At 35.7% G+C, this 14,711-nt stretch overlaps 1 protein-coding gene across 1 annotated transcript in view; it reads right to left on the bottom strand.

The window, feature by feature from the left end:
- Positions 1–410: 410 nt before the first annotated feature.
- LOC126283505 (STAM-binding protein-like A) overlaps positions 411–14,711 on the bottom strand; it is a 57,846-nt gene continuing 43,545 nt past the window's right edge. The window contains exon 9 of the mRNA XM_049982276.1: positions 411–4,933. Within this exon, the coding sequence (XP_049838233.1) occupies positions 4,871–4,933 (63 nt within the window). The 3' untranslated portion in view covers positions 411–4,870. The remainder of the gene's footprint in view (positions 4,934–14,711) is intronic.

Genomic DNA, 14,711 nt, shown 5'->3' with positions numbered 1-14,711 from the left:
CCAATAACATTGGCCTCTTTTATGCTCAGCTGTGCTTCATTGTCGATCATTTTGTTATTCTAATCCAGGTACGGCAATTTTTGTAATACTGTTGATATTCCAACCTGGACCTTCCATAGTTTTATTTCAATATATGCTTGTTTAGCTTATTAATTAATTCATCATTCGCAGAAAAAGTATTATATTTGAGTTTTACTATACCAGATCGAGGTAAGACAGAAGACAAGAAATTAACTAAAATATAAAAGTGAGTCAATTTACGAGTCTTCATAATGGTTGCTGATCAACTCCTTGTGTAGACAACAGATAGACAATTTTTCAGATAGTGATACAGGAATCTTTATGGAACTACACATGTAGATTCGCATGGTGCAATATTATCATGCTCGTGTTTGATAAAAAGAAATAAATAACGAGTGTTCAGTGTTTTATTTATCACATTACGCTTTCTTTGCATAAATACTGCAATGTTACTAAAATAACTTACACATGTTTACAACAGACACAGTCAGCTGGTGAAGCAAGTCTAATTTTTCAATACAAAATTATTAAACAGCCTCCACTGCACTCTGCTACTACAAAAGTAGGCACTGTTTTTTTCTGCTAACAGTATAAAGCACATACCAGTATTACTAATTAAATACACAAATGTCAGTGGTTCTATCAACACTCCTGCATTCAAGCTGTCTGTCATCCATGTAGTAAAGCGCACAAATGTAAACCCAGCTATGTACTACAAAAAGAATACTCATAACAACAACACAACAGAAGTACTATTACCCAGTAATTACAATTTGTGATCAAACCAGTGCAAATAAATCAAATATTTTGAAAAAATTATGAAAAGAAACACACACACACACACACACACACACACACACACACACACACACACACACACACACACAGAGTCATGTATGGAAAGTGCAAAATCCACAATCTTAACAATTTACACTTCTGGCCATTCACAAGATTAAGGGACATCTCAAGTTTAATTTACAAAGCACTGGTCAGAATTAAAACTGCTCATCCATGTTCCTGCATTTTCAAATACACGATTCCAGAATAAAACAGAAAAAAGAAAAAGGCTATAAATTTCTCACTAAAAAGTTTCTGCAATTAACAAAAGATGATCTGCAAGCAGTGATGGAGATTTTTTCCCTTCTTATTGCTTTACAATTCTTAATTCAAACTGAAATAAAAACAGCAATAATTTTTTTTAAAAAATAGACATAAAAACAAATTATCAAGGAAAAAATAATAATATAGTGATTTTGAAAACTATGTTCTTTACCTCCATCACAAATGAGAGTGACTTGTAGATAGTGACGGCATCTAAGACAAAATGGCTATGACTGGTTAATAGAACTGACCAAAAATTCCATATTATCAAAACTGTAATTGTGCCATAAACTGACATGTGTGCATAGTGGTTTATATTAATTCAGTATAAATCACACAAAAATAATAAATTAAAAAAGAGAGAGACCCAACAATAATACTATGATTCTTACATTGCAGATGCTGATGTGTTGTGTTACAGATATACAATAACAGGGCCCATAATGAATTGTTAAAGCCATGCCACTCAAACAAGTACACACAGTTACAGTAGTTATAAATGACCACAAACGGAAGACATTAATACCATCGGACAAATAAATCCTTACATTTGTCATAAAATATATAAAATGGACAGCTGCCCATTACGTGTCTGAACTGTGTTTGATACTTTTATACCATCACTTTGTATCAATTTTCCTTAGCAGTCTTTAACACTGTACTTGCAATCACTATTCTCCAAAATTGAATTGTAATATGTCTGCTTTTGATGTTTTTTTCATTCCATGACATGCATTTCTAATTGCTGATGCGATATGTGGACAAACATACAACATCCACCCACTATTTGCAAAATGGAATTAAGGGCTCTTCTTTTGTTCCACTTATTTCTCTGTCTTTCTCAATGAGACCACACCATGTCTCCAACAATGTGATCTTTCATATTTGGTAAGTGCAATGAAATGTTAAAACTTGCTACTACAAGTTTTCATAACTGTAATCCAACAGAAATCATTTTGTTCATATACTGCACAGGTTTAATTATCCTCGACTGCTGTTCTTGATCATAGTGATGCCAGGACTGGTTCAGAATGTAAAGCTGCTAATGTGTTAACAAAATAACAACAGATCTTAATTGAAATAAATGATCAAAAAAAGTCTGACCATCGCAACTTTTTATTTACTTACTTTCTTGAATATTTCATTGGTTTCACTTTTACTGAAATGATTGTACTGTTTATGCCATTTTACTGCTGTTCTAATGATGGATTAAAGCTGTTGTCGTCAAACTTCTGGTTCAAGAGACAATACTGATGTGGGGTAGCATCTAAGGTTGCATATGTACTGATTTTATTATTAACTGGTAACCTACATCAATTAGTATGTAATGAGCCCCCAACAGACTAGCTTTAGTAAGGTCACAACAAGCTGACCACTGGCCCCCCACGTACTGCTTGTTAAAAGTCGGTACCATTCGGAAAAAGCTTCATGTTCACTGTGATGTGGTCCAGATTGCAGCCAGCCTCAGCAGCCTAACAGTTGTGATACTACAGTTCCATGATGAAGCACTGTTGGTTTTATTACGTCTGTGAATCCCTTTGCTTAATAACAGTACTCGTATTTGTACTTTGGGTTTCACATAATAAGATGACCATTCTGTAACACATATTCACAAGTCCATGCAACTTCCATCTCAAAATTTATACCAGAGCCACTGATCAGTATGAGTTGCATACACCCACGAATTGTTAGTACTGGAACACAAATAGTAATATATTCCCCCTCTCATCCTCCGATCATGCAGTGGCCATGCCACGTCAATTGCAATAAGCACATCTTAAAATATTACTGTCTCTGTAAGTAATTTTGTTTGTTACCAAGCAGTTAAATTACTCTAAAAACCTTTTAATGTTAGTTGAAGTTTTTAGATTCAGTTGTTAATTAGTGTATGCATATTATTATAAAATGCAGCTGAGAACTGCAGGCCACATGAATACTTGATTTGGGCCGCATGTGGCTCATGGGCCACAGTTTGACGACCACTGGCACAGAGGCTGAATTGTAACCTAATATTCTAAATTTATAAATTCTGCTCCTCTCTCATTAGGAACATACTTTACAATGTTTTAGCCCCATGCAGTAATTGTTACAATTGTTTAGTTGACACTTAATTACTGCACTGTTCTATTTACAGATATGATTGTGTGATGTGAACCAGTTTGCAGACATTGCACTACAAACCTACTGATTGTGTTTAGTGTATGCAACTTGCTAGGTTTTGTCAACACAAGCAAACAATCATGACACAATAATACTGCACATATGGCTCAGTACTGATAACCAAGTTCTGCTGTATTTCACCTCAGATCCAGTAAACAATAAAAATGTCATGACTAATTACACTGAACTCCATGAGATCAATTGAATTATTTTGTAAATGCACCAGAAATAAAGTCTCTGTTTCCTCTCGTAACCTGCTTGAATACAAACATATATAAAGACCATCATCAACAGGTTCACAGAATAACAAAAATGGTTCAAATGGCTCTGAGCACTATGGGACTTAACATCTGAGGTCATCAGTGCCCTAGAACTTAGAACAACTTAAACCTAACCAACCTAAAGGACATCACACACATCCATGCCCAAGGCAGAATTCAAACCTGCAACTGTAGAGGTCGTGCGGTTCCAGACTGAAGCACCCAGAACCACTTGGCCACAGTGGCCGGCACAGAATAACAAGTGAAGCTCACAATGAAATGTAAATTGATAGTAGTTGAAAATATACTATCAGTGTACTAGCCACAAATAATCACAATTATTAGTGCAACTGCACATTTACAGATTGTATCTGTTACGTTTGTGCCCTGTGGATACAATTATCTTAAAGAAGTCATGTCTTCAGCTTCCTAATTCATTTATTACCTGTTCACATACTGTACCACTGTGAACTGAACTGTAGTATAAATTATAATATAGTCTATTTTTCAGTAATGTGCCTTACACGCATCGCAAACAAAACTATCATAATTACAGATCAGTTATACAAAGATTTATGAAAACTGACACGATTCTGGTCTTTCTTACACAATGTGAACATTTCACACATATCCTCACTACATCCACTTGGGCCACACACATAACTCAGTGTAGCTGAAGCAGGAACTTTATCAAAGTTAACTGTTACAAAGGTAGTCACACCATACCAGGAACATTATAAAACTGTGCTATGTAAGTTGTAGTTTTTGTGGTTGTATGTTTTACATCAGGACTGCAATGCATACAACCACAAAATTTTTCCATAATTTTTTTTTTTAATTTTTAGCTCCTTTCATGAAACATATCCATGATTTTTTTTCCGTTTGGGGCATGGTAACCTTAGGAAAGTACAATCTAACACAAAACAAGTACATTATACCAGTAACAGATTTTACTGATCCTCTCTACATAGCACATCTGTTGACAATAAGCATACGGAGTGTGCACTTTAATGCAATCTCTTGCTACCTTTGTTTAATAGACACATGCTTCACCACTGATTTATAGCTCTTCAAATATCACAAGCATTATCACAAGCAATAATTTCCTGATAAAACCACAAACAATAACTGTATGATAGTTGCAGTCTTTTCATTAAAATGAAAGTCATAAAAAATATATTTGTGAATGATGAAATGAATAGCTAACAAGACCATGTAAAAAGCCCAGCAACTTTTAACTTTCCAAAGGCAGACAGGATGAGGTAGCCCGTAAAATTGTTATAAATTTATGAATATCACGTGATATCAGTCTTCATTTACCATCACATTCATCTTCTCAGGTCGACAACCTCTATACAGGCTCTATTATCCAGTCTGGAATGTTCTGCCGTCTTAAAAAAAAAAAAGTAAATAAATAAATAAAGACATGTAAATTTCACGTATATTGTACATACATTAAAATTAAGATTAAGCAATTACCTAGAAACATCTAAAGTAATTTAACTGGTACAAATAAGAAATAAAATATATGTCACTCAGCAAATAACTATAATGTGTATGTCTTTCACAGAGAATGAAACAGTACTGTCAAACAATAGAAGACATCATAACTATATAAACATATGAATATAATAGAGAGAAACATTCCATGTGGGAAAAATATATCTAAAAACAAAGATGATGTGACTTACCAAACAAAAGCGCTGGCAGGTCGATAGACACACAAACATACATACAAAATTCTAGCTTTTGCAATCAACGATTGCTTCTTCAGGAAAGAGGGAAGGAGAGGGAAAGACGAAAGGATGTGGGTTTTAAGGGAGAGGGTAAGGAGTCATTTCAATCCCGGGGAGCGGAGAGACTTACCTTAGGGGGAAAAAAGGACAGGTGTACGTTTGCGCGCGCACACGCACGCACGCACACGCACACATTTGTCTGCCAGCGCTTTTGTTTGGTAAGTCCCATCATCTTTGTTTTTAGATATAACTATATAAACAGAAATAACCAGATTTTCACAGCTCTGGCGGAGCCATTCTTTGAGCTCAGAAGTAAGAAAATAGAAAGTATTACACAAGTTCTTTCTAAAAGTAAGTGCACCCTTTGTCTTCTAGCAGTTCATCTACACTGCAACACACAGGCAATTCTGTCTTATTACAATAGCAAATAAATATATAAATGAGATTTCTGTTCCTGAGCAAACTTCTACGATGATTTTGGGAGAAGGGGGAGGGGGGGGGGGGGAGGATGAAGGTCTCATCAGGAGTGGGGAGAGCCAGCCATTCCACACTTGACCCATAATTTCTTGCTCATGAAGCAGTTCAAGCGATGGAACATGATCCCCGTCCTCTCACCAGCAATACAGATGAAAACAATCATGCTGTTTGTGACATTCTTGAAGAAAATCATTTGGTGAATGTATCTGCAGTTGCAGGATAGGTCGAAATAAGTTATGAGACCTGTCAAGCCATCATCACAAATGACGTGAAGTTCTGTAAAGTTTGTGCCAGATGAGTCTCTCAGCTTTTGAACACAGTTCAGGAGTTGAGACATTTTGAGGTCTGTCAGATTGTCACCTATAATGAAATGTGATTCCACCAATACACCATTCCTGAGTCAAAACAACCCTGTACAGAGTGGCAGAGGAAACAGGAGACAGAACATCAAAAGCCAAGACTCAACTATCAGCTGGCAAGGTTCTTTCAACTGTTTTCTTTGACTGGCAAGGAATTCTGGTAATTCATACTCAATCAAAGCTACTTACAACTGCGAACTGTTAAACCAGGTGAGAGCTGCATACTGCCACAAAACATGAGACCACCCAATCTGAGAGGCCATCATTCTTCATGACATTGCCAGATCCCACACTGCATGTCTAGTGGTCTCAAAACATGAAGAAATGCACTGGACTCAAATTGATCACTCTTTTAAAAGCCTGGACCTACTGCCCTGCAATTTTCATTTGTTTGGGCTGGTTAAACAATTTATAGGAAGGTAACGATTTGGAGATGACCAAGGCATTGAGGGATTTGAGTGCAATTGGCTACTGACACACTGACACAACCAGTTTGATTGTTCAATGCTGAGATATAAAAAAAATTCTTCCTTCTCCCCGGGGAAAATGCATTTCTAGAGGAGGAAACTATGCAGAAAAATAAATTATAGTTGCCTTTTATTTTTCAATAAATATTTTTAAAGTAAAATCCTGTTTATATTTGATTTACCACCATACTCAGTTTCCATGTTTCTTTGGTCACTATCTTAACATACTTTTTTCTTTTTTTTAAATTTCCCTTCTTCTCTACATCTACATATACTCTTAAAAATACTGGCATGCAAGACAGAGGTCTTTTCACTGTACCACTCATGAGGATTTATTTCCTTTCCAATCACATATGGAGCATGGGAAGAATAACTGTTTAAGTGCTTCTGCTTGTCTTGTAATTAGTATAATGTGGTCTTTGCAGTCACTATGGGAGATTTATGTAGCAGGATGTGGTATATCCCTAGATTTTCCATGGACTACATTCACAGTATTTTTAATGCCTGTCATCAAGCATCTGCTGGTTTAAGTTCTTCAGCAATTCTATATGCTCTCCTGAAAGTCAAACAAACCTCTATAATCATTTGTGCTGCCCTTCTTTGTACACTTTAAATACCCCTGGTTAGTCCTATTTGGTGCGAGTCCCACATCCTTGGGCAATATACTAGAATGAGCAACACAACTGTTTTGTAAGCAATCTCCTATACAAACTAAATACATTTTCCCATTAACCTACCAAAGAACCTTTCTGCCATCTGGTTTACATACAATTGTATAATTTCATTTCATATACCCACAAATTCCTATGCCTAGGTGTTCGTATGAGTTTACTGATTCCAACTGTTACTCACTGATGTACAGCGTGGGCAGGGCAAAACTGAACAAAAATATTTACAGCATGACAATACAGAATTAATCCTTGTTAATTAACATCACTGAAGATGCTGGAAATGACCACCAATGACACTGATGCAGTGCCTCAGTCAAATTATCAAGCTGAGAGAGAGATGCATAGCAGCTTTGTCTGAGGGACAACAGCAATAGCACTTTCAATGTGCTGCTGTGCTCTTCCAATGCATGACAATTATTTGAGTATTTTGCTCCACATGTAAAAATCACAGGGAGAGAAATCAGGTGATCGAGGTGGCTAAGAGACTGCATTGCCTCTGCTGATTGTCCTCTCTTCACTAAATACCTCATGCACTGTGTCCAGGCTGTCAAGGTGGCATTCTGGACATACTGATTAGCAATAACAGTTTGTCAAAAGCACTGTGTTACGATGCGGGGACTGGGCAATGTGCACGAAGCATCAATCCTGAGATTATGCAACAGCTCTTCAGAATACCGACAGGGTTTTCTGCTGCTTAATGGCACATGGTCTGTGAGTTCACATATTCTGACAGATTGAAGCAGGCCTCATCTCAAGAAATGAAAAACTGAGGATCCAAACATCCTAATTCCAATTCACTTAGAAACTACTGGCACAACTCAACATTTGAAAGTTTGTCTGGTCACTTTAACTAGGACACAAGAGAAAATTTTCTGTGATGGCTAGTTCTCCTGTTCATTACCAAGGAATGTGGAATGTAGTTTATTCATCTCCTATCGTACAATTACAAATCAAAGATTTTTGTTCCGGAGACAAGACAAATTACTTTTAAAAATATGCATATAGTAATTAACATTTTTCAGTAGGCATTTTTACACAAGAACAATTTAACAAGAACGTACATAAAACTTATGGTCATTTTGCAGCTTGCAATACAATTTATATGATATATTAACAATTTATTATACAATACATAATCTTTATTGTTTCCTTTCTTTTCAAATTCCCAAACTGTCTTGCGTGAATCCTGCAATTGAATAACAACATTTTTCCACTAGTGTATTACATAACAATCTTTTACATGGGCCATACTCCGTATTTAACAGATTTGTGATATTTAATTTATTGTAAATTTTTAATCTCATGTACAATGGTGTTTGAGCATAAAGTTTTAAATTATGAGAGGGAAGTTTGAAGCTGTGTCTGTGACGAGTACTGTAATTGTGGTTGAAATGAAAATTGTGAAGTTAGTTTTGATTTTTATACATGAAAATAAAAATTTTGTAGATGTACAGAGAAGGAATGGTTAGTATTTTTAATTTTTTAAACAATGGACCACATGATATTTTTTGGAGTAAACACGTTTCTTATGATTCCCCTTTGAAGTGTAAGTAATCTCGGGCTGTTCGTAGAGTTTCCCCAGAAAATTATTAAGTATCGAATTAAAGTCTCGAAGTAGCTGTGGTAGACTATCTTCCTGGTGTCCATGAGGGTGGAACCAGATAAGACATTCACTGCATAAGCTAGGCTGTTTAGTTTGTGTGCTAATAAGTCTATATGTGCCTTCCAATTTAAATTGTTGTCAAGTTTTAGACCTAGAAATTTTACATAACTTGCTTCAGTCATTTCCTGATCACTATGCAGTATGGGAGATACTGATTATGTTTTAGCACTGAACTGCACTAATTGTGTTTTTGTGACATTGAGTTTCAATCCATTGTGCTGAAACCATAATTCTAGGTTTCCCATTATATTTTCCACAGTATCATGCATTTGTTCTAAGTTATAATTTTCAATTAAAACTGAGATGTCATCTGCAAATTAAACAGAGTGGACATCAATGTTTACAGATAAATCATTTATGTACAGCAGAAAAAGATAAGGTCCTAAAATTGAGCCCTGTGGGACCACTGTACAAATCTTTTTCCAGTCTGAGAATGATTTTTTTCCGTTTGAATTTAGAATAACAGTCTGTTTTCTTTCTGACAAATAAGATTTGAACCACTGCAATGCTCTGCCCATCATCCCATACCTCTCTAACTTGTGTAGAAGTAGTTAAGTGAATGACCGAGTCAAAAGCTTTGCTCAAATAAATAAATATATATATATATATATATATAAAAACTGACATTTTTACCATTGTCTAAATCACAGCTTATATTTTCAGTGAATTCCCTGATAGCATTTATTGTATTTTCCACTTTTGAAATGAAAATTGATTTTTTAACTGTAATACTGGTATCTAAAAGGAAGTTTTCAAGATGTTTTGCAACAATCCTTACTATCACCTTAGCAAAAACTGGCAGCAGGGAGATAGAGGGGTAATTTCCCATGTCATCATGTGAGCCTTTTTTGAACAATGGTCTTATTTCATCATATTTTAACAAATAGGGTCAATCTGCATAAGTTTTATACATATTTTCCAGGAAAGTTTCATTTTATCCATTCTGTAGTACAGGATATTACATTCTGCATTTTGTGAAGACCACAATTTTATAATAGTTACTATTAAAATAAGCCTCGATCACAAATTTATTTATTCTGGTAACCAGTTTTGACCATGCCTGTGGTCATCTTCAGAACAAAGTGCTGTATTTTATATTTCTGAACACTGTGTACAAGTGTGTACATATATCTATCTGGTTCTTAAATATTGTGCTATCAATCACCAATATACAGTAGGCATCAAATATATGTGTGTCTCTAATGTTGACATAGGCCATTGGCCTAAAGCTTTAAGTGTTAAAATCTTTTTGTTGTGCCTACCTGCGACTCAGCAACTATGCTATGTGGCGAGTGGCAACTTTCCTTCTCTGAATATTGGAACTTCTAAGTTTTGCTACTTAATCTGTCATATGGTTACTATTATGCATGAATGACTATTATCAATATATTTGATGACTTTATTGACGGGGGGGAGGGGAGGGGGGGGAATTGTTTGACTAGTGGAGGGCTGGTGGACAAATATGAGTGCATCTAGATCTACTTATGCAAGTTGCCAATCTCTGCACCACTTTTTTTCCGATTGTTCTGTGGAGAAGTTATCCACTGAGTCACGAAAGTAGCTCAAGTCTTGGACTGTGTTACATTACAGGGAAAATGGCAAAGAGAGACATCTACAAGAATAGGAGATTGAAGGAAAACAAAGAACAATCTTAAATTCCTAAATTTGAAAACCAGTTGACAATCATAAACAGTGTTACATGACGTTCTAGCTAATTTACATATTGATTAGAGTCTTGTTTGGTAAATAATTTTATCTCTTCACTTTTAACCAATGTTGTGAAAAATATGTTATTACCTAATGAAATCCCATAAGTTACGGCAAATGTTATACAACAGACTTCAGAAATCATATAGCTCTAAGGACTAGCACACTTGTCGCTGTGTCTAATAAGATCCTTATATTCACAAAATGTACAAAATAACAATTAAATATAACCAGATGTTATCACCAATATATAAATAGATCCTCAATTTCATGTTTTACAAACTCAGCTCACATAGGCAGTAGTCTGCAAAGTTACTATGATGTCTTTTGCTTTTCTGTCTGTTCATTCTTAGAAACGCAAAACTGTCCTAGAAGCCAAAACATCATGAGGAGAATAATTTTCCAAACTGGTAAGTGATGAATGTGGGGCAGCATCTACACAAACAGCAGCAACTATAAGACATGGTTGACAAGGAATAACATATCAACATTCATATTACAATCTTCTTTCAACACTGATAGCAAGCTGCCACCTACACACACGATGAACACATCAGTGAGTCATCTTTGCGAATGACCATAAAGCAACTAAGTGGTTGTTCATGTAGAAACACACAAACTGGCTGATATCACTGATTGTTTGTTTATTTATTTACATGTTAAGTTCCGCACGACCAAATTGAGGAGCAAATCTCCAAGGTCATGGAACGTGTCAGCACAGAAAATTACAACATAACAGTAATAACAGATAAAAATAAAATGTTTATGAATTGAAAAAGGTCAATCCACAATTTGAAGTAAACGCAGTCAACAATACAACAATAATCAGCTTAATTTATCGAGGAACTCCTCGACAGAATAGAAGGGGTGACCCATGAGGAAACTTCAGTTTTGATTCAAAAGCACATGGATTACTACTAAGAATTTTGAATTTGAGTGGTAGCTATCTGAAAATGAATGCAGCAGTATAATGCACACCTTTCTGCACAAGAGTTAAGGAAGTCCGATCCAAATGCAGATTTGATTTCTGCCAAGTATTAACTGAGTGAGCATAAAAAATCTTTTATTGTGCCATGGTTAGTGATCCATCCCAAACCATCCCAGTTACTGGTCCGAGTCATAATCTAATCCAATCACTTGCCATAGAGTACGTAGCAGTGTTTTGACTGCTTAAGATGTTGCAATGTGCTGACTGCCACCAGACTTAGCTGTACATTACAACTGGAGTCTTAAGACATTCACAGAATAAAGTACAAAAGATAGAAATGTAAATGAAACAAAATCTCACTGACAGAAACATGAGGGGAAAAATAGCTATTAATAATTGTAGAGGCAATTTAACTATAGTCTGTGGATACTGCAGACAGGTTTTTGGAAGGAAAGTGTTTTATGACCTAAGATTATCAACAAGTCATATGACACAAATATGATCAAAATAATTTGGAAAATTTGTATACATGGTGGCAAGAAATGTCAACAATCTTTCAATGATGACTTTGAAGAAACAAAAACAAAGCCGTATGCATAAGTAACTGCAGAAGACTCAACAAAAGTATGTGCAAATATTAAAAAGTGTTGGAAAGCAATTTGGCATAATATATACCAATAACAGAAATTCCTGGATAAAACAAGGAACGTAAATATTAGCACAATGATATGTCAATGGAACAAAAACTTTGAAAAGACCGTAATACAGTTTGAGCTTCAAAGTCATGTTCAGGGCATCAGCATTGTTGCATCTGCTCTGAAGAAAGTTCTACCAACACAGTAACAGAATCAACCAACATTTAAGAAATTGTGATTTACTACAATACTTTACATGAAGCATCATTCATAAGTAACATGTTTTTCTGAACACCTCCCAAGCGAAGCATATGATGTATACATTCATATTTTCCCCAGTGTCAGAAGCATTTTGAAATGAGTGTACTAGCAGTCTCCAAGCCTATTCATTTTGATTGTCTCATTTCTTTGTCAAGAAACATCAAGAATTTCATGGCTCACTGGTAAATATGTTAGGTTAACTATTAAACATTTTACATAACTAATTTTGTGATAATGTGTGTATAACCTGCAATGAATAATTAATTAAAATCCAAAGACTGATCTGACTCCAAACTGATTTAGTTACCATAATCCATCTGGAGATCAACTCACTTAGCTTCATACTTGGTCCAGTGGTGTTCCAACAGCAACAACATAGTACAACAGTGCCCAAAAGTTGAGTACAGTCAAGAAACAAGAGTGTACTTCTGGACATGATGTCAAACAGACTACAGAACAATGTGGACCTTATTAACAAAATACTTGGCACAGCATACGATCATATACAAATAATTATAAAGGATAAAGCCAAATAAACATTTTTTTTTAAAAAGCGATGAACATGGAAAATCTCTTGTGTAATAACAAAAATGTCAACCATATGTATGATTACCCCTAATGAACACACAATGAATCAGACTTCACAGGAAATCAATCCCATTCCCAAGAAGCAGCTGGGCACAGCCCACAAGAATTCTTGATATTAACTCACATGTGCAGTTCAACTTCCAAGATATGCTTTATTCAGATCCAATGACCTCACTGGTCAGTTCCATGTGATATATTGTCATGAAAGAAAAAAAAAAAAAAATTCATTCACCACAGCAGGTTCATATGGGCAAGCATGTGTGTCCATTAAAAGAAAGAATGGAGCAACAAACCTCAACGTGTCAAGTGTGTGGCTACAATACCTCGTCTCTGCACTTCTGGGCACCGACAGAAACCCTCACAGTATGTAAGCTCATTCAACCACATCCATCCACAGCCAACAAAAAATTGGTCTCTTCCCATAATGTTTTAGTGATTTTACTACCACTTTCCTACTAGACAAATGTGTGATTGGAATTGTTCTGCAAACTGAAAGGAATTTCACCAGCGAAGTGCACATCTTTCCACTGGCTCATGGTTTAACCTCAGATGATGCTTACTCTACAATAATCAGATTCTACTCTGCACTCTCACAAGTGGGAGAGAGTAACAGTGTTGGATGTTTGGCATACAGACCAACAACCTGGAACCTCTTATATACAGCTTGCAAGGAAACTGCAACTCCTGAAACAGCTGTAAGCTTGGCATACAACGGTTATGCACAACATCATTCAATTATGTTCTGTACATGAGGCCAGATGATGGTCTCATGAAATGGTACTCTTTATCAATTTTATACTGGCAAGAATGAACATTTGTTGTATATTAGAAATGTCACCAAAGGTTCAAATGATATTTTGTCACATATTCAAGGCTTTTGAGACAACACTCTACACATGACTTTGATAGAGGCTACTGAGGATCACCCACACTATAAAAATGTTCTAATCTTTTATTATAATATCTTAACAGCCTCTGATCACACAATTTGTGTCATTAACAGTTTTTACTTTTATTAAACAGTCATCATCAGATGATATGAATATGTTAAACAGTAACTCATCACAAGGCCGCAGAAGCGATGTGATCAAAATATATGGTGAATGATTTTATTAGCAACAAAGTAACACGTTTACGTGGAATTTGATTTACTCTCCTTCAAAGTACTGTCCTCAGCTAACAATGCACTTATCCCCATGTTGAATCCATAACTGGAAGCATTTCTGGAAGGCTTCTTTTGGAAGGGCATTCAGCTGTTACACCATGGCCCTCTCAATGTCGAGGAATGGTGACAAAACATTTTCCTTTACGCGGGATTTTAATTTTTGAGGAGAGCCAGAAGTTGCATTGTACTAAGTTTGGGTAAGGTGGATGTAGACAGACCAGAACATTATTCTGTCCAAAAGCTCATGAATCAAACACAAGGTGTGGCACGGCATGTTGTAGTGATGAACAAGAAAGCTATTGGCCCAATTTTTCTGGTATTTTTCTTCGTACATCATTTCACAAACACTGCAGTACACTCCTATAAAATTGGGTATTTACAAATGTTCGCCTTGGAACAAACTCTGAGTGCACTATGCTCTCAATATCAGAAAAAAATGAGTGTGACTAATATCCTATTTTGACTGACGTGCCTTTTTAGGGTGAGGAGATTCATTCGTTTTCCATTGGAAA

The sequence above is a fragment of the Schistocerca gregaria genome, chromosome 1 (genome assembly GCF_023897955.1).
Source record: "Schistocerca gregaria isolate iqSchGreg1 chromosome 1, iqSchGreg1.2, whole genome shotgun sequence".
Classification (NCBI taxonomy): domain Eukaryota; kingdom Metazoa; phylum Arthropoda; class Insecta; order Orthoptera; family Acrididae; genus Schistocerca; species Schistocerca gregaria.
Note: the sequence above shows the minus strand (reverse complement) of the source record. Positions and strands in the feature narration are given on the sequence as shown.